General features: G+C 49.2%; 1 protein-coding gene across 2 annotated transcripts in view; it reads left to right on the forward strand.

Annotated features, from left to right (window-relative positions):
• The window catches only part of GGTA1 (glycoprotein alpha-galactosyltransferase 1 (inactive)), a 50,995-nt gene that overhangs the window by 25,121 nt on the left and 5,023 nt on the right, over nucleotides 1-20,851 (forward strand). The window contains exons 2-7 of one of the 2 annotated variants that reach the window (XM_087822846.1): nucleotides 4,048-4,163; nucleotides 11,292-11,380; nucleotides 14,242-14,277; nucleotides 16,201-16,266; nucleotides 16,807-16,887; nucleotides 20,708-20,845. In XM_087822846.1, the coding sequence (XP_087678972.1) occupies nucleotides 11,301-11,380; nucleotides 14,242-14,277; nucleotides 16,201-16,266; nucleotides 16,807-16,887; nucleotides 20,708-20,845 (401 nt within the window). In that variant the 5' untranslated portion in view covers nucleotides 4,048-4,163; nucleotides 11,292-11,300. Of the gene's footprint in view, nucleotides 1-4,047; nucleotides 4,164-11,291; nucleotides 11,381-14,241; nucleotides 14,278-16,200; nucleotides 16,267-16,806; nucleotides 16,888-20,707; nucleotides 20,846-20,851 lie in introns of those variants that run through there. The other variant, XM_087822845.1, reaches the window with a different exon arrangement.

A 20,851-nucleotide genomic window follows, 5' to 3' on the forward strand; every position in this document is an offset into this window, starting at 1 on the left:
CTGGGACTCAAATCCAGCCATCATGGCCCCAGGGTGTATGCTTGTAACCACCACTCTACAACTCCTCACCCCGTCTAGAGGTGGGGATGATGTTCATCCCAGACACAGGGGAGGAAGCCAACCGGATTGCTCTCTCACATGCAAATACCAGCAAGAATGTCCTTTGTAACCTCCCTGAACATATTTAGGATTAAACAAATAGTGACAGCCTGCAACCTGTTGGTCTGCAGTGTTCTCTGCCAAGAACAGTTAATCCTCATATTTTCACACAGGTAAGCAGGGTGGGGATCTTGACTTTCATTTCTCCCAGCAAGAGGTGGTCTGGGACACAGCCACGGCTCCCCACAGCCCCCTTGGCCGCAACGCCCAGGCCCTGCGGTCCTTTGACTTGGGATGTGGCAGATGGACCGGTACTAAATGCTGGCTGCTATCTGACACACCCAAGGACTATTAGGACTGAAAGTGACCATCAAATGATAAGATTATAAATGATGAGATTAGTCAGGGCCGCCAAGCCCCGTGCTGAACTCCTACCTGGATAGCCTCTGGCCTCCGTTGATCAGCAGAGCTATGGGGCCTGAGGCTCATTTGCTATGGTTCTCTGCCTCTCAGTTAAGGAATAGCCTAAAGTGTATGCTCCTTAATTTTGAGAGTCTGAGCAAGAGAGTTTCAGGGGAGGAGGAAGATCATCTGCTTTCCAGTTTGCAGGCTCTGTCGAGCTGTGGTTAAACAGCCTGGAGTCCACTGACCTATAGAATGTCCCCTGGAAGCAGCTGAGGGGAAGAACAGTACCAGACCCACAGCTGGTGACAGTGAGCAAGTCACTGAGGCTCCCAGAGCCTCCTTTGTTCCCTGACCACCTGTGGGTGATCCTGAGGATCATCGAGATAAAGAAGAGGCTGCTTTATAAACTGTAAAGTGGGAGACCCATCTGACCCATGATCAGTGCTTGCTTGTCCAAACGACCAGTTTATCTCAGCCCAGCTCCTTAGCCTCCAAACTCTGTTATCTTTCCCATCCCATTGACCTTAGGTCCACATTCATGGATCCTTTAATGCAACAGACCTTCCCTTAACCCTTAGTGAGCTGCTTGGTGGTGCTTGGTATTGGGGCAGGGAACCCAAGTGAAGGAAAAGGCAGGGCTGTCCATGGCCCTGTGGCCCTTGAGCCAGTGTCAGGGGGAAGACAATACTTGAGAGAAGGCAGCTTTTAGCTGGAAGGACCCTGTTCATTTTTGTTCTTAACATACACGTGAAAAAGGCACATGTGTGATGAGTTTTCACAAAATGGACATAACTGTGTAACCACTACCCAGCTCAAGAAACAACGTGACCAGCCTCCCCCTACCCCAGGATCCCTGGGCTACCTCCCAGACTACCACCCACATCCTGACTTCTAGCACATAGATAGGGTTTGCCTATTTTTGAACTTTAAATAAATGGCATCATCCAGGGCTTCTTTCACTCAATGCTGTGTGTGTGAGATTCAACCTGTTGATGTTAGTAGCTGTCATTGGTTCATCCTCAGTGCTGTGTGTAGAATCCCAACAAGATCACAACAGATCTGGTTTTTGGGTTTTGTTTTGTTTTTTTTGGTAACTAACCATGTTTAAAAAACCCTAGCCAATGTTATAAAAACAAAACATTTAGAGTAATACTTATGAATGCAAGCATAATTTACTTTTTGCCTTCTGTACATAATCATCTTTGAAATGCTAAAAGTGAGTTCCAACTGTGGTTCTTTTGAGAAGCTGCAGGTGCACATGGGATGATCTACTGATTTACCTTCTCAAAGTATTTGGAAACAGTTTGGAAAGTGTTTGGAAACAGTTGGATGTGGCTTGATCGTAGGAGAATCCGAGGTCCAGTTTGCTGGGCAGACTTCTCCATGGACTTCCACAACTGGAATGTCTTCACCAGGCCGAGGGTCTCTTCCAGCTTTGGCCCACTGGGAGATCACTGACATTCAAATGCTTGATGACTCCATTGGGTCCTCCTATGGAGGACCCATGAGTGCAAGACCTCTTAGTGCAAGACCAGGAACTTCTAACAGCACATTGTAGTCTCGGGAAGTCTGTTTTGTTGTTGTTTGTTTTTTAATATGTTTTTTATTTTTTTAGAGAAAGAGGAAGGGATAGGGGGAGAGGGATAGAAACATGTGAGAGAGAAACGTCATGGGCTCCCTCTATACGCCCCACTACTGGGGATCAAGCTCGCAGCCTGGGCATGTGCCCTGACCAGGAGTCAACCAGAACCAGTGGCCTCGTGGTGCATGGGAGGACGCTCAGTCCACGGGGCCAGTCTGGGCTCGGGAAGTCTGTTCCGTCGAATGTGACAGTAGTGCCATGTCCACATGGCCCAGGCTGCCATGCTTCCTCCGTGCGCTGTTCCAGGCAAGACGGCTATAGCGGGGATTCACCGAAAACCCAACAACGTCACCGTTCTCATCACGAAACTCATTGGCTTTGTCACGAAAAGCAATAATTGCTGTAGGACACGCCACGGTGAAACCCAAAGGATGAAGAAGCGCACCAAACATTTCCCCTTAGTCACCTAGGCTTAGTTCTTTGAACTCTCCTCGACAATGGCTGTACCCCTAAAATAGGGTGCGGGCTGGGTGATGGCAGGAACTCAGCCCGAGGCAGTGGCGCTGAAGGCAAATTTCGCTTTACTGGGAGCAGAACGCAATACACTCGTGGGCACGTCCTTCAAGAGGCAGCGGGCCTAAGGGCTGCCGAAGGGCGGAGGCAGAGATGCCACCACCAAGGCCTCCCCAAGCCCAGGCCTCAGCCTCATGGGGGGGTCAGAAGCCCTGGGGGGATCCAGACCAGAGGAGGCTGGACCTGTGCGGAGGGGCCTGGGGTCTGTTCCACTTGGGGGTGCGCTGTTAATGCTGCGGTCCATGTCTCTTGGTGAACTTCTGTGCGTTTTATTTGGGGTATAGACCTAGAGCGGAATGAGTGGGTCGTAGGTGGGCATTTGTTCCGCTTTGGTCCACGCCAGCAGGAAGGATTTAAGCGAGTGTGGGGAAGAATTCCCAGCCCCTAAAGTTGGTCCACCAGCTCGTGCCCCTAGAGGAGGGGCTGTGAAATGGGCTTTGGAGAACAGGAGGAAGATGCTGGGTTAGGCAGCGCTGGGTGGGGGTAGGGGTGGGGGTGGGGGTGGGGCAGTCCTTGGCTCCTTTCTGCCGGGTTCTGGTCCCCTCTCCTTGGCCGGGGCTTCCAGCCTGTACCCTCAGGAGCCTGGGCCGCTGGGGAGGGAGGCGGTAGCAGGGCTTTCAGCTTCACTTCCCAGCTTCAGCCCAAGCACTTGGTGGCCTCCAGTTCACACAGTGCTGTTCTAAGAATGACTTCATGTGTTTTCTTCGGTGTTTGAAAATGCACTGCTCTAAGGTCCCTTCCGGCTGGAAAATTCTATTTTGGGAGCAGGAGGTGGGGGTGGGAAGGGTTAAGCATTATTCAGCTAAAGAGCCCGGTTGGGCCTTTTAAAGTTCTTGTAGCTCGGTTTGCAATGCGGGAGAGCTCCTAACATTCTATAAAAATAATGTTCCAACAAAACAGCTTCCAAAGCCTAAAAGATGAGAGGACAGGCTTCACGCCGAGGGACATTTAGGCAGTGTTTCGGCCACAGTCTTCAGGACGCTGTACTTCACCCACCCCTCTGCATTTAAAAGTTTATTTTTTATTTATTTATTTTTTTTTTACTTCTCCATTGGCTGTTCCTAGTAGAAGTCACTTAGGGTTGTTTGAGTTCAGAACAGTTCCCATTTTGGCCAAGGAGTGGGTGACGTGGGCGGCCTGTGCGTCCTCTGGTGTGGTGGCCTTCCCTCCTCCAACAGCGAGCCTAGTTTGGACCAGTAGTTTCACTTGGTGAAGGAGGCCAAGCCGCTCATGGGCCCAGAGAAACGTCTCTGCCTTGGCGTGTAGCTCTGAGTCAACAGGCCTGATAAATAGCCCATTTCCCAGGGCCAGCAAGGAACAAAGCCTCTGGCTGCTCTGGGATTTGTCTGCCCCACTCCCCCTGAAACAGCTGTTTATTCTTTTGACAGGAGTTGGACCACAGCACCTTCCCTTCCTCCCGGCCCTGCCTCCTTCTGCAGAACGGAGCTCCCTAGAACTTTGTTGTTTTGCCTTTTACTCTGGGGGGAGAGAAGCAGACGATGAGGTATGTGAAACGTTGAGATTATTTACTTCTGCCTTGCCGGGGTCACTGGGGGAGCTGGGAACAGGCTTCGGCATGATCTACTCCAGGAGGACCCTCACTCTCCCCAGCGTGGGATCTAGAAGTGGGAGCTGGCGGGATGTCACGTCACTGTAAGTCCCGCTAGATTTTGCTTCCCCTGGCAGGACCTCTTGGGGCTGTGGCTGTGGCCTGGGCTTTTCTCTGCAGGATTCAGAGTGACAATGCAGGGGCCACTTTGTGGGTGGGTGCAGAGCTCTCTCAGGGCAGCAGGCCTTTTGTTTTCCTTACCTGATTTCTCTTGGAAAAACCCTTGCACAATGTCGGGGCCAGGCAGCAAGGCAAAGCTGGTTGGATCCAGGCTGCAGACTCCCCGAAGGGGACTCAAGAAAAGGCACGGCAGAGATGTACCTCAGAGAACAGGTTGTTCCGTTTGTGACGGCTGGAGCAACACTTAGCCGTGTATTTAGTCTGGGACTTGTCTGCTAGTTTCCTCCGTCTGTGTTTACCCTGACCCTCGTAATGAAAAACATAACTGGAAACAGCTTTCCATGCACTCCTTTTTTCCCCCCAGGAATTGTACCAAATGTTTTCCAATGGGAAGCATTTCTCTGCAACGCTCACCAATTTATTTCTTCATTTAAAAATTGATTGATTGATTAATTTTAGAGAGAGAGAGCAATTTGTTGTCCCACTTATTTATGCATTCATTGGTTGATTCCTGTATGTGCCCTGGCAGGGGGATTGAGCCCAAAACCTTGGCGTATCGGGACCACGCTCTAACCAACTGAGCTACCCGGCCAGGGCTTATGCCCACCAATTTAGAGGTTTTGGGATAAAACAGCAGTCTCCGTCTTCACCTCCAGTGTCAGTCCCCTGCCAGGAGCTGGGCCTGGGAGTCAGAGGGCCTGCTTTTCCAGTTGGCATCCCCTTCTGGGTGAGCCCTGCCATCTCAGCCCCAGCTAAAGCTCAGTTTCCTCGGCAAAAAAGCCACCGCACTGACCATGATGAGGGATGAACAGATGGAGTGAGGGGAAGACCCCACCGGGCATGCAGGAAGCGCCTGGGAATGGCAGGAGCCGGCGCTCACCAGCTGGCGAGGCTAGCCCGTGACTGGCTGCCTTTGGGTCAGTCACTATGTGATAATCAAGAGGCAAAATGAGAGGGTGTCCCAAAGATACCTGAGTGATTAGTCCATGGGTAAGCCCTCATGTTTTCTGAGAAAAAAGTGGTGAAAGTGGTGGGCGCTGGAGGCCAATCCCCTGGACCTGAATCCTGGCTCCACCACTTTATGCTGTATGACACTGGGCAAGTTACTTAACCACTCTGAGCCTCCGTTTTCATATCTTTAAAATGGGACTAATTCTAGAGTGACTTCACAGGGTTGTTGTGAGGCTTAACTTGAGAGACTTGCTGGTAAAGTGTTTAGCCCAGAGCCTGGCCTGGTTCAGGGAGCATCCAAGTGTTGTCAGGGTCTGAAGCTTCTTCAGTTTTCAGGGCCCTCTTTAGAAATAGAATGCAAAGTTTTAAATAGAGTATTAAGCATGGACATGGATACAGTTAACCCTTGAACAACATGAGTTGAACTGTGTAGATCTACTTATACATGGATTTTTTTTCCAGTAAATATTGTAAATATATTTTCCTTATGATTTTCTTAACATTTTCTTTTATCTAGCTTACTTTATTGTAAGAATACAGTGTCTAATACCTGTAACATACAAATATGTATTAATTGACTGTTTATGTCATTGGTAAGACTTCCATCAACAGCAGACTATGAGTATTTAAGTTTTCGGGGAGTCAGAAATTACATGCAGATTTTCAACTGCAAGGGCGTCAGCACCCCTAACCCCTGCATTGTTCGAGGGTCAACTGTATTTAGAATATGACCAGACATATCACAACAAATAACAAAAACTGACAAATACTCCAAATAGGACAAAATCCAGAAAACAACATAATAAAAGTATGTGAAAATAATGTAAAAATGATTAGTATTACTTAGGTGTCTACTGCACCTGTCATATTTTGGCTGCATATTCTTGGGTTGCCTCTTTGTCTGACAGTAATTTTGTAGTATCATTTTTAATAGAGACAAAAGAAAGACAAATAAGTTTTGCCTCTAGCGGTGGTTGCATTTTATTACTGAACGTTTAGAAAAGTTTCTTTCAGCTTCACAACTTGTTATTGGTGGTGCCACGTCTGTAAGTCTTTTGGCAGGTTCTTGCTCAGGCGGCTCCCGCCAGAGGACCAGAGAATTCAGGCCTTGATCCTGGATGGGCGGGGTGGAGAGTGTGGGCATAAAGTGGCCATGTCCTGGTAATCATGGCCCCCGAGCACGCAGCAGGGCAGCATCTAGTTCAGCTCTTTTTCCTTGGATCCAAGTGGAAGGCTCGTGGGCATGTAATATGTCTACCTTGGGTCAGTTGTTACAGGGACACAGGTGGGTGTGCAGGTAATGGGGTCATCCCTCAGTCCCACCTGCAGCCGCAGTCCAAGCCCCAAGGCTGGAGTGACTCCTCCAGGCAGGGGGACACTCCTCACCTCGGGGACGCGTTCAGGTCTTACCCACTGCCCACCCCACTCCGCGAGGGGCCTGACACCAGGCTGTATCGGCTTCTGGGTCTGTGGGCCTCTGCACTCAGCTGGTGTTGGCCTGTAAGCTGATCATTCGATCATCACTTGAAGGAATCCCGGGGGCCGTTGGAGGGAGAGGTGCTCCATGTGGCTGAGTGAACTGCCCTCTTATAATGAGACTTCCAGCTCAGTGGTTGATTTCTCAGCCACATTCTGGGGCAATTAGGAAAGCCCATCATGGAAGGTTAAGTCCGAATGACTTGTTTCAGGTACCCGGAGACTAAGGCCAGAGAAACGCATGACCCGTTTCCAGTGCCTGTCAGCCTCAGCTTCCTTCCCCGCCCAACTCGAGCTCTAGGCCGTGGGGCAAACATGCTGGGCAGCTGGGCCCTGTGTCCTGGGTAGTGGGGAGGCGAGCTGACTATGACAGTCACGGTGGGGTGGGGGTGGGGTGGGGGTGGGCTTGTTCTTGAGCTTATGTGTGGTGCTGCCCAGGGGGACTCATGCCTCTGCCTTTAGAGCCACACATTAAAAAGTGTCGTCATCATTATGACTGCCGTCTGCGGAGCATTTACTGACCCCTGGCACAATGTGCTTCACACACACGGTCTCCTTTTGAACTCTAAAGACCACCAGAGGACGGTGCTTCATGCTCCATTTTATATATGTCAATAGAGGCTCAGGGAGTCGGAGAACTTGCCCAAGGCCTACTTCTAGGACTGTTGATGTAAGAGTCAGCACTGGCCTAATTTTTACCTGAAATGCTGGATCTAAACACTACAGTGGAGGGTGGAGGGCAGAAGATAGGAGTTTTGTCCAAGGTCTTTAATGCCCAGTTCTCCTGTGCCTTCTGGCCCCTTCCCTGTTCACAACACTTGTCACTCAGAGTCTTTGGCCCCATCTCAGTCATCCAGGAGTGACTGGGAGAGGCAGGGGGAGGACCACAGGCAGGGGAAGGCACTTCAGCTGCAGGAAGGTTTCGTTTCCTCTGCCACTGCTGTCCCCCTGCAGATTCCGGCTTTCGGAGATAATGGCTTTTCCAGGGCTTCTGAGCTGTTGTTCAGCTGATACATTCACCTTTCCCCTGACAGGAGATGGAGAAAACAAGGCCCACAGTCCGCTCACATTCCTTTCAGAGAGGATTTCTGTTTGGAAGGAATACCTCTAATTAGCCCAGGCTGAAGGGGTGTGGGGAGGCGGGGTGGAGGTGGGGGTGGTGTTCTGTGTGGGACAGGTTGGGGGCTGGGTAATGAAAAATTAATTTACGAGCCACGTGGAAAAATCTGACTGACTCTCCAGGGAAATAGAAGCGGAAAAGGAAGGATGAAGCTGGGTAGGTGGAGAAATAACCGGCTTTACAAGGTGACCCTGCCCTTAGAAATGCCCCCAGATTATCAGCACAATCTGCATGTGTTCCAGGAGGGGAGGGGGCAGGGGGCAGGAATGCTTGTGGTTTCATCTAGGACCCGGTGCAGGGGCTGAGTTCTGGGAGTGTCCCAGGAGCAGCCCCGTGGAAGGTAGGATGGATTCAGAGAGAAACCGGGAGCTCTAGGAAGAGAGGACCTGAGAGATGGTGGGAGGGCCCTGGTGGGACTGGGTGCGGCTGAGTTCACCAAGTCCTCTGAGGGGTGGGGGCCAGGTGACCCAGTTACACACTCCCATGTGAGGCAGGGTGTCAGTATTCAGTAGTCCTAATTCTGTGCTCTACCCCTTAAATGGGGAATTTAGAAGCAACCCCATGTTTCCTAGTTGGTGGCATAGTCAACCATCCATCTCTAAAATTACACAATTTTGAAAGTTCTGAGAGACAAACACATGCGAGAAAGACTTTAGACTACGCTGGCTGCCAAATGCCTCATTTTTGTCCAGAGAGAAATATAAACATGTTTTAAAAGACTCATTGGCCACCCTGCCAACCCTTCCTTCTCCGGAGATGTGCATTCCAGATCCCAGGAAGCATGCCTACACCCATTCCTAGTGCTTTGCCAAAGGATGCGATATTGGCTCATTTGGGCAGCTTCCAATCCTAAGTCTCCAACAAGAGTGATGATTGGCCAATGCAAGCAATCTAGATGTCCAGAAAGAAAGGGGCTTCACGAATTGTTTCTGATGCTAGTTTCTGAAATGAAAAATCACACACATTTTGCATGGAGAGGAGATGTGTCTGATTTTGGCTCTCCCTGACGTCAGCCTCAGTGTTCTCTGCCGTGAGAGTTGGCATGTTTTCTGTTTTACGTTTCTTACACTGAGAGACAAATTGCATTTGATTCTCAGCAGGTGGGGTTGATAAAGCCTGGGCCGCACATCCAGCAGTGTGGTGGCCTCCTCAACGCAGGCAGGGTGTTGTAGCAGGGCCCCCATTGATCAAAGGAAATGAAAATCTCCTCCCACTTCCAAGGAGCTCTTCATGGGGCTGCAGCGTGAAACAGGTGCAAAAACCTTTATAGTCCCTCATGTGCACCTCCCTGCACTTCACTGTTTCACATGTTATTACTCCAAAACCCTTATTCCTCTCCATCAAACATGTTTCGAGCTCTTGCTAAAAACCGGGCACTGTGCTGTCTCACTGGGTCCTCCCAAAAGCCTGTTTTATGGATACCAGTAATAAGAACAAGCATTTTTGCACATTTATATGGTCCTGGGCACAATGCTAAGCATTTTATGGACATTATCTCTTGCAGTCATGGCCATTTTTACCTCCATTTTGTAGACGAGGGAACCAATTTAATGTGATCCATTACAGGCCCACAATCCCTTTTCTGAAACCCCAGGGCCTGAATTTTTCCAGTGCAGATTATATATCATATATTATGTAGCACCCCCAGTGCAGCAGCACCAAATAATAAAATGCATCAATATTTATGCAAAGAAACATTTAAACAGTCTCACTAAGTGGGATTAGGATTATAAATAGCCTCCTGTCAGTTAGGGCCATGATGCCAATTGAATTTACAAAAAAGGCTTTTTGGTTTTCAGAGCTTTTTGGAGACATGGGTGAGGGATTTCCGCGTGCTCAGGGTTGCCCAGTTTTGTGTGCGTCAGAGCCGGGACTCCATTCCCCACCTCATTCCAAAGTGTGTGTTTGATCACTACCCACACTTTTCTGGGAGTGAAGACCTCAGCATGGAGAGGTGGCCGCAGTCTCGATCCAAATCTGTTTGCTCCCAAACCCAGGACTTTTCTAACATGCAGTGCAAGTGGCTTTTTCCAGCAAGGAGGCTGAGTTGTCTGCAGGTGCATTTTGTGACTTTGCCGTGGGTCCTGGGCCATCTGTGCCAACTAGCTCATGAAGCATTTAAAGGGAAGAAGCTCAGGACTGAGGTTTACATGGGGCCCCACAGGCCCATCCTTGTGCCTGTGGAATACCACCGACCACAGTCCCCTCTGAAAGTTGGTTGAGCTGTGACCTTGAGTTCAGCACTGGCTTTTCTGTTACCGGCCAAATCCTGTCAATATTCTCTCCAAAGTAGAGGACTTAATTGACTTCTCTCCTCTACCTCCTTTCCAGCACAGGCCACCCCCCCTTTTGGCCATTGGAATAAACTGACAGCTCACTTCCCCATGTCTGCCCTTGTGCCCACATTCATTCCCCACGCCCAGCACTCCCCAGCACCCAGTGGGGCCTCTCAGTGAAGTCGGATCAGGTGACATCCCAGCTTTAGATGCTTTTGTGGGCCTCTGCCCCCTTTCTGCACCTTCCCAGGGTTTTTCTGCCCTGCCCTCCTGCCCTTGTTCCAGCTACTCAGGCGAGAGAATTTCATTATTTTTTCTTGTTCAGACTTTTTGCATTTGTCTTTTTTCAAACACAAGAAGCTTTTTCTCCTCTCAGCCGGTCATAGATGCTATTCCGAAATATCCTCACCCCTTCTCATGGCACACTTCTCAGCCCCTTTCCACCCCATCTACACTCCTTGGGAGCTTTAGTCACCGCCCAGGGAGGCCTTCCCCACCCACCTGAATTAGGGTGCTTCCCAGCCTGCTGTTCCCTTCCCCTCAACCACAATTTCCTGCACAATTAAGAAATACTCGTGTGCTTATTGTGCACCAATCGTTTGCTTGCTGTGGGTGTGGAGGGGGAAAGCTGGGGGGGGTGGGAAGCGAGTGAGCCTAGATGGTCAAGGATTGAGGGGTTCCCCCTCTGAGCACGGGGCATGTAGTCAGTATATCAAGGGAAGCAAAGCTAAGAAATGAACGGTCCCCTGCAGTCACTTACCCGAGAGGTGGGTGACCTGGGTACAGGCAGCTGGCGGCCATGGGACCACCTCACGATCGTCCAGGCACTTTTCCCTCTGTGCCCCCAAGTGGCCTTAGCATCCTTCCCAGCACAGGAGGCCTGGCAATTCATCGAACTGGCCTAATTTGCCGTTGCAGCCCTGTGCAATTTAAGGTAGAGCACATTCATTAGCTCTAGTTAAATATTCATAAACATTTCCTTTTAGAGAGGATATAGGTAGAAGCATTTCTTAAAAACCATATCTGGCTCTGGATTTATTGAGTCTGTTTCCCTCCTCTTTTTTTTTTTTCTTTTCCCAGGAGAAAATAATGAATGTCAAAGGAAAAGTGATTCTGTCAATGCTGGTTGTCTCAACTGTAATTGTTGTGTTTTGGGAGTATATCAACAGGTAATTATGAAACATGATGAGATGGTGTTGATGAAAGTTACTCTGGTCTCCTAGTATTAGCCAAGTCACCCGGTTGAATTAAAGGTCAACTTAACTTAAACCATAAAGAAGGGATCCCACCCTTCCCACATCCCTGAGCCCTGAACTGTCTTTAAAAGCTTTAGAGCTCCAAGTACCTTCTGGCTAATTCACTATCTTTCCTTCCTGCCATGTTCCTAATGTCTTGATTTTTGTACTTTTGCAGTTCTGGGCAGGCTAGATCCAGAAATAATGAGGTGTTATTAAGCCCAAAATGTAATTTAAAATTATTCATATGGTCAGATATAGGATTTACCGTAAGCATTTCAGACACAAATTTCATGACAAATCCACCCTGATTTTTGCAATCCTGAAATATTTGCAGTTTAAAGGAACAACTTAAGTTGTTGACTTTTGCTGCGAAATACACTTGAGTCACCGGTGATTCATTTGTGCCTGGCTAAAACTTTTCTTTTTTAACGCTGGTAAGCAAAATGAATTAAACATTCCTGAGTACATTCACCCCAAAGCTGCTTCTGTGCTTTTGGAAACTACAATGCCTCAGAGGTTCCAGCTGGAGAGGCTTCTGATAGAAGACTTCACAAGCAGCTACAAAAATGCACGATGCCTTTGACTTCAAAGGCACTGGTGCAGCTCGTCCAAAATGTTGACCATACAGCTCTGGGCAGGGAGAGCTGTCTCAGCACCATTAATATTCTCATGTTGAAGTGTCTTCGTAGCCCCCCCGAGTTCACACTGACGGCCTGGATTAACATTCAAATGTCTCCCTATTCTGAATTTCTAAGATTTGATGAGCCAACGGGACTCTATTGGCTACTAAAAAAGGAACGGCCCCTTGAGGGCCATCAATAGAAGAATTGCTCCAGAATTTGGGAGCTGTTTCCCCGCTGGGGTGCTGCATAGATCTAACTGCTTCTCGAGTGTCATTCTGTTTCATTCCGAAGAACTCATTTTAAGTAAAACAAGACAAGCCCAGACGGTGTTACTCAGTGGTGGAGCATTGACCCATGAAACCGGAGGTGACAGTTCAATTTCCAGTCAGGGCACATGCCCTGGTTTCGGGCTCGGGCCCCAGTCGGGGGCGTGCAGGAGGCGGCCGACTGATGACTCTCTCATCATTGATGTTTCTCTCTCTCCCTTTCCTTTCCTCTCTCTGAAATCGATAAAAACATGTTTTAAAAAAGAAAGACAAACAAGAGAAGTGTGACAAGTTAGAGGGGTCTACAAGCCAGGTCTTTCAAATTGAGGCTACTGGGGGTACTTAGTACAAAGGAAAGATGAATCAGAGTTGGGTGAAGGTATCCAAGCCTCCCTTAGGTGCTGCAGGGCTGAGTCTGGAGCTGGCTGCCTGGAGCTGGTCCTGTGCCACCTCTTACCTGCTCTTGTGACCTTGGGCAACTTACCCAGCCACTCTGGTCCTCATTTTCCCTATCTGTGAAAATGGGGATAGTAACAGTACATGCTCATAGGACTGTTGGGAGGATTACATAAGGTGTTGTGTGTAAAGCAGCTACAACGTCTGGAACTTAATAAGCACTCAAGATGCTAGCTGCCATGTTCACCGTCACTGTCACCGTCACCATCACCACCACCCCCTGCTCCAGAGGGCAGGTACCAGGAAGAGCTCTAGCAGCTGCAAGAATCCAACAGAACAAGTGCCCTTTGGGGGTCCTGCCCTGAGTTAGGATGCTTGTGTGGATGACCTTAAACTGTGAGTGCTTGATTGGATAACCTTGGTGTTTTGAATTGCAGCCAGAGTTGTGCTTCCATATTTTGGGTGGTGCACAAAATTAAAATACGGGAGCCCAAGGCACAAATGTGCATATTGGCACTGGCCTCCCATAAAGAGGGTCATTTTGCAGCGCTGGGCACAGTCTTTGCTCGGTAGCCAGGGCAGGTTCTGGCGGCTCTTCAGGGCCATGTGGCACCCAGACTGTGGCCATATCATTCCTCAACGTGAGGAATCTACTTGAATACCTGCAAGGGGCTTAAAAGGCAGCAGATCCTTTGCCTCCTTGTGAACTGGCCATGTGATGATTTCAGGTGAGCTGGGGGCACTATCCTTAGTCAGGTGGGTGGCACTGGGCTAAAAGGAGTTTTAAAACAGCTAAGTCGAACACATCGACCGATTGGTAAATAGAACTGTTGCCAGCAGAGCATCTGAAAGAATGTCATCCAAGACAGTGTTTGACTTGAGGCTGGATGAAAAAAATCTTAGAATTTTAGAGCTGGAGGAAACTTTAAAAGTTATAGTAAAAGAATAATGATGGTGATGGCGATTATGATGATAGCTGCCACTAGTTACTGGGTGTTTGCGTAAGTCGGGAGCTGTGCTGTGCATTCCCTCCGGCTCTTACAATAGCCCTGCGAGGAAGGTATTAGTCCAGGTTTCTAGGTGAGGGAGGGACAGTGTCTCTGAAGCTCTGAGCTGGCCGTGGCATTAGGCTCTGCAGTCCTTGTTTTGTTTTCTGGGGGAAGGTAAATCCTGGGTGAGGAATGGCTGGGCCGTGGTGTGACTGGAGGGGGCAGGAGGGAACCCATCTGTGAGCCTCTCTTCCCCATTGAAGCCACGAGCTGTCATCTTTTTTACTAAGACTTGAGTCTCCAGAGAGCTCCTTGTTCTGGGTAATACTGAAGTGACTTCTATGGAATTTCCCCGTCTCCTGAGGTCATTGATTATATCTCAAAGGAATGTGGAAACCTAGGAGTAGCTAAAACCAGGCTCTCAACTCAGCCCAGGGCTTCAATGGTAATGGTTGCAAAATAGCTTTTCTCAGAATTAAAAGTAACATGATATGTTTTTCTTTCCCGTTTGCTTTTAGCTCAGAAGGCTCTTTCTTGTGGATATATCACTCAAAGTAAGTGCTTTGAATTCTAGATATCTCTGGGATGTCTCCCTCATATGACCACTCCTGCACCTCCTACAGCCCGGGCTTAGCACGGCAGCTGGCGGTGGAGCTCTGCTCAAAGGCGGAGGGCAGAGAGGGGTTCGCAGGGGCCTCGACCATGCCTGCAGCCTCCTGAGCATGCCCTTCTGGAACCATGGCTCTGTTTTGCCCTCGCCTGTTTCTCATGAAGGATCTCTTTAAGTGGTGTCATTTGGAAAACATTCCTGCCTTCCTAATATAAAGAGTCAGAGTAGATAGTGTCCCTTCTGCTACCTAGTATATGTTGTATAAAAACTCCTGCAAGAAATTTCTTTGAGACAAAGGATCATGAAAAAAGCGTGGGACTCTGATAAACTGGTGGGTGTATTATTATTATTATTATTGTTATCGCCAGTAAGAACTACGGAAGCCTTCTTTTTTCTATCTTTGGCTTGGTTGCTAGGAAGCTCAAAGCAAAGCATTGTGCTTAGCTGCTTGCATTTTCCTCCGCCTTCATTTCTGATATGGTTTATCCTGTAGCATTAAATCTGGGTTTTTATGTTTACAAAATGCCATGGGATCTTAACAATTTTCCCAAACCCACTCAGCCAATATTTCAGCTACAAATAAAAATAAAGATAAAACCTTTGTTCTCTCAAGTCGTTGGGATGACCAAGGTCATGTGAAAATACCTACCTGGGTGACTCAGTAAATGTTTCTGTTCCCTCTCGTTTGTTTCATTCTTGTATTGTTTCCCTTATTGTAACCATACTTTCTTAATCAGAAACCATCTCACACACTTCCAGAAAGTAGATGAGCTTTCAGATGATTTCTTAATATTATTATGCCCGTTCATGCCTCAGCACTCAATCTGTCCAGCCCAAAGGCCGTACAATTCCTGGCTCCCGTGTTCCCTCCTCCGAAGGCCCCCACCTCGGGAGACTCACTAGGAGTGTGGAAACTTCCGCATGTGGGTGGGGAAGGTGGCTCCTGACGACAGATTTCTGAGTCTCTGGTTCAGAGACGCTCAGATTTCCGCAACACATTAAATGATCAGAGGCCGTGATCAAGTGGGATTTATTCCGGGGATGCGAGGTTGGTACAATATCCGCAAAACAATAAACTTGATACACCACGGAAACAGAGACCCTCAGATTTCCTGAGGCTGTGACTGCTGACTTTGTAGCAACCCGCATTCTCCTGGTTAAGCAAAAGAGCTCCTTCTAGGACAGGTGCACTGCTTTCTTTATTAGGATCACAGCTTGTTACAGTTATTTTCAATTTAGAAAGCCCTTTTATGTATGCTGTTTCATTTAGTCTGCAAAGCTACCTTCATGGTAAGTTTATTATTATTACCATACAGGGTGGGGCAAAAATAGGTTTATAGTTGTGAGTGTAAAACACTGAGTTTATCCTTGTATTATTATTTATAATTATTGTACTGTTTTCCATACGGACAACTGTAAACCTACTTTGCCCCATCTTGTATTAGTACTATTATGTGACTTTTTGGAGGAGAAAAACTGGGATTCAGAAAGGGGGAAATGTCCTATTATAGCCACACAACTAGTAAGTGGCAGATCCGGGACTCGGGTTTATGTATTGCTGCGTCCCCCCATCAGCCTCTCCCTCCTCCCTGCCGGGGGGGGGGGGGGGAGGAGGGGGGAAGGAGGGGGGGTAGGTCCCTGGCTGATGGGCCGAGCGGGGGGCCGCGGGGAGGAGAGGAGAGGCCCAGGCACTGCCAGGCCCACCCTCTCTCACTCAGCCAGTCAGTTTCTCTTGTCTGTTTTACCTACTGGTAGTTTTAAAAAATTTTTTGTTTAATGATTTTCTGTCATAAAAAGAATTTGGGAAACCCCCAGTTTGGGACTGCCTCATTTTCTAAAAACGTTGTTCATCTTTTGCATTTCTTAGAAACCCAGAACTTGGTAACAACGACAGTCAGAAGGGCTGGTGGTTTCCGAGCTGGTTTAACAATGGGTAAGGCTGCAAGACAAAGGTCTGGCTTTTTCCACTCATCAATGTGTTTAGAGTCCAGATAAGCGGTTTCATGGTCATGACCTTCTCAGTCACTCATTTTTCTGGCTTATTAAAATCATACAAGGAATCTATTTGGTGGTTGGGACCAGAACCCTAAAGTTTTTTGTGTGTTTTGTTTTTTTCCATTTAAGTTGGGGGTGCGTGGAGCTTGGGCTGAAGTTCAGATTGCGGGAAAGATGATCACAAGATAACATTTTCTTAAGACTGTTTGATCAAGCGTCCCCCGCCCCCCCATAGTAACCTGAGGCCTGTTGGGTCATTAAATCGCTAACTGCTGACTTGAATGGATCATAACAAAAATGGGTACTGCGCGTTTTCATCCAAAGCATGTCTTCATGAATAATGGCCTTTTAGTATCATGAACCTCCTCCCGCCAGTCACTGCAGGTGTTCCCTGCCCCCCACCTCGCCTTTCCTGGCTGCCCCGTCCCTATAGACCCCCCTCCCAGCCTTACTCAGCTTACTTTCCCTTTGTACCTAGGACCCGAGAGGAAGAAGACATAGACAGAGAGAAGGAAGACAATGAAGAAGAGCTTCAGCTGTCGGACTGGTTTAATCCAGAGTAAGAAAGAGTGGCGCCCACGTGCAGTAGGTCCACGGTTCAGCAGGGGGTGGCGGGGCTGTGCAGGCAAGGGTGCCACTGAGAACGTCCCTGAGTGGGGAGACGTTCTGGCTTCTATTAGACCTTTAGCCACAGATCAGATGAGAAACTGAGAGTCTGGGTGTTTTGACTCAAATGCTTGGTTTCTGGAAAGACTGAATAAGGTCTGGCAAGTTCTTTTATTGCGTTGGGATAGGAGATCCACGCCTGTGTGGAAGGATGGGAATTTGGGGCTTCCCTGTATGATTGGATGAGATGGGCAACAGAGTAGACATCAGTGAGATGTGAAACCGTTACTGGAAATGTAAGAACATGGGCACATTGTTGCTTTGATAAGCCCCTTAGGGGGTGTGTGTGTGTGTGTGTGTGTGTGTGTGTGTGTGTGTGGCGAAGGAGGGGGCATTAAGACCTCCCCAGGAGCAGACTAGAGGAGCCCGGGATGGTCAACAGGCTCCCTTCTAAGGGGAGCGGGACAGTTTTACTGTGATACTTGTGCTTTGCTGAACGTGACTTGGGTGGCAGGTCAGGGCTGAATTATTGGGGGCAGAAAGGAGGGACAGATGACGGCCACCAGCTGTCACTCTCTCCACTCTCCCCCATGCGTGGCTTAGCTTTTCTCTAAAGGAATGACAAGCAGATAGTTAAAGAATATTGGTTTGAAAGGACATCAAATTTAAGGCTTCTCAGGGCACCAGAGTGTATGTCTCTCATAAGTGAATGATTAGACAAACCACTGAACGAAAGAATAAATGTATTTCTATAAATGTCGCCTTTTCTGGAAACTGCCTAAAACATATCACAGTGTATCATGTACACGTTTACACATCAGGATCTCTCAGCTTCTGTGACAACAGATCCTCATAATTTCCCTCCTACTTCTCCGTTCTCCTTCCTCAGCCTTCTGGACAGGGGCTTCTCTCTCTTCCCGGCCTTCCCATCCTGGAGCTTCTGGAGGTCAAGTCCGGGAGCCTCATCTCTTTTCCACCTTCCAACGTGCTTCCTTCCGTTCCCAGGGCGTTAGATGCCACCCTTGTGAGAACGAGTCCCACGTTTGTATCTTTAGCCCGGAGGGGCCCTGACTCGGGTCTCACTGCCTGCTTGGTGTCTCCGCACGTCCCCCTGATCCCACCCCACCCTTGTTCCTCCCGGTTCCCATCTCAAGCCAGAGTCTGGGACCCCCCTTCCCCACTTGGCCCCCTCCTCCCTCCGCCCCACAGTCTAATTCGTGAACGTGTCCTGTGAATTCTTCCTCCAAAATTCTTCCCACACCATCTTCTCTGCATCTCACAGCCACCAGCCCCGTCCTGTCGCCATTCGCTGGGTCCCTCTCCAGCAGCTGCTGCTCAGAAGGCTCAGGAAATAGTGCGTTGTCTGCACGCCACATCTTTGTTGACCTGCACAATTCATGGAATTTTAACACTTCCTCCGCCCAGCCCTTGGATGGATACCACAGTGCTCCTTCCCATAACTAAGTACATAAAATACAAAAGGTACCAAGATCCCAAGCAGGTGTGGGTTTTGGTTCTGGAGGCCCTTTCATTTTGTGGGAAGCCTCTGGCCTCTACTGGTGGAACCACAGGAGCCGACGTGACACGGTGGGTGCCCTGCTTGGAAGGTTTTGGGGGCAGCTCCGAGTCTTTCCCAGCAGTGCTTTTCCTTCCTTTTAGAGCCCCACCTTTGTGACCTTGAACATCTCTGGCAGTTGAGAGTGGCAAAGGCTGGCTCTTACACGTGTGGCCTGGCTTCTGTCACTTCTTTTTCGGGAGGGGGAGGAGGTTTGTGGCGTTTGATGACTAAGCCGCCTTGATACAGAGATTCATCCAGGAAGCTGATCTCATCCTCTGTCTCTCCCCACAGTCACCCCCCGCCTTCAAGTTATCTAGCTTCTTGGTCAGGGGCACTGACATGTTGAAATTGCCAGTGGAATTTAACAGCTGGGAAACAGAACATTTTAATTTTTAATTAAACATTAATTTTTAATATTGTTACTCCCCCCCCCCCCCCCGCTCGAAGGAATTCTCCCAGCCAAGTAACCAAACTGAACAGTGGTTTGTTTTCTGTCTCAGTCTTTCTGGAAGTTGTGGATTGAATGGTTGTGAAGTTGAGTGTGTAGCAGGCTGACCACCTGTCAGGACTGAGACTCTCAAAGGGTAGGAGGGGGGTGTGGGGGTTCCTCATTTCTCTGATCTCCGTGCTCAGCACTGGGCCTGGTAAAGAGCAGGAATTTCCAAAATGTATGTCAAGAGACTGAGTGCCCTGGTCTGGCCCTTCCTATAAATTAAAAGGCTAAAGACAAAGTTCCTTTCCCCTGTCCTACCCCCACTTTACTTGTAAAATGGGGGTGACGATAGCATCCACTTTATAAACATAAGGTGGTCGCCAGGATTAAATGAGACAATGAAAGTCAAGTACTTCTCTCCTGTGCCCCCTAAGTACTCAGTGTACCTGTTCCCTCCCTTGCCTCCTCTTCTTTCTCTCTTTTAAAGAAAATCTTACCTGCTTACCAGGTATCCAGCTCCTACACAGCTGCAGAGAGACAGAGGGACAGGAGGCGTGAGAACCAGGCTCCTGAGGCTCTTTTTCACTCTGGAGCTGGGGCTGACCCAGCCTTGCCCAGCCTCACTGAGGAAAAACCAAGTTTTGCTGATGGAGTGAGGGCAGTTTTGTGAAACCTGCCCTCCATCCATGTGGGATAGGAGGGGAAGCCCCCTTTGGCCTGATCTACATGTGTCCTGTGTGCCAGCACCTCCCCAGGGCCACGGGCCTACAGCCAGCAGGGACCTGACCACGGGGACTTGGCCTCCTCCCCGCAATGGATGAAGCACAAGCAAATGCCTAGCAGGGGCCAGGCCTGTGCACGCTGGGGTTGGACCTAAATGACTGTGTTTCAGTGTCTGCTTCCCAGTGGGAGAAATGCTGCCACTTCCCGAGCAAAACGGGGTCAGGGCCGAGTCTCCACCACCCGCTCGGGGCTGAGTCCCGCACTCGCTGGGCCCCGGCCGCTCCTCAGCCTTTCTGCCTTTACCCTTCAGTTTGTTGTAGCTCTGACGGTGCTTCCTGTGTTTGTGTTGGCTTTGCCAAGTTCCTTTCAAGTGTTCCGAGTGCGGAAAACATGCTTTCCCCCTCCCCTTTGTGCTCCTCGTCAAGAGGCCCCATGGTCTGTACTGGGGTGTTCCTGCCCAGGCTGTTGGGGCCTCTGCTGAGTCCCTTCTTTTCTAGGGGGCGGGGGAGGCTCTGCTTGTTTGTGAAAGAAATGATAACGCCAGAATCCCCTAGTCTGGGGCCCTTTTTGGCCTCTAACCAGGTTCCTGCTCAGAAATCCTTTCCTGGTAAAAGGCAAATGGAATCAGTTTTCTCTCTTTCAACTCAGTGTCCCTCTCTCAACCAACCCGTGTCAAGGGTCAGGTCCTTCTTAGGCTCAGATGGTACCTACAGGGATAAAGAATACCAGAGATGCCACTGGTGGCTTAGGAAAGGGCCGGGGAGATAGGAATTAGGAGGAAAGAGAAACAAGGAAAGGGAAGGAAGGTATGAGATATGCAGGGAAGATCCTCATAAAGTCCCCCAAGGCAGCCCTCAGAGGCACCTGGGCCTTCTGTCCCACACCCAGAAGCTGCTGCCCCTGAAATGCCTTAGGACCCAGCCAGCTGTTTGGCATTAAGCCACAGTCAGGACTCACAGACAGTGACCCCAAATCCTAGCCGACCCCAGGTTTTCCCCAGTCTCTGCCCCACCTCAACAAAGCCGTCCCCACTCAGAGGGCCCTGTGTTTTGTCACCAGGAACCGGCCAGGGGTGGTGACAGTGACTGGATGGAAGGCGCCGGTGGTGTGGGAAGGCACTTACAACAGAGACATCTTAGAAGATTACTATGACAAACAGAAGATTACCGTGGGTCTGACGGTTTTTGCTATCGGAAGGTAGGT

Source organism: Miniopterus natalensis, chromosome 12 (assembly GCF_054644295.1).
Source record: "Miniopterus natalensis isolate mMinNat1 chromosome 12, mMinNat1.hap1, whole genome shotgun sequence".
Classification (NCBI taxonomy): Eukaryota; Metazoa; Chordata; class Mammalia; order Chiroptera; family Miniopteridae; genus Miniopterus; species Miniopterus natalensis.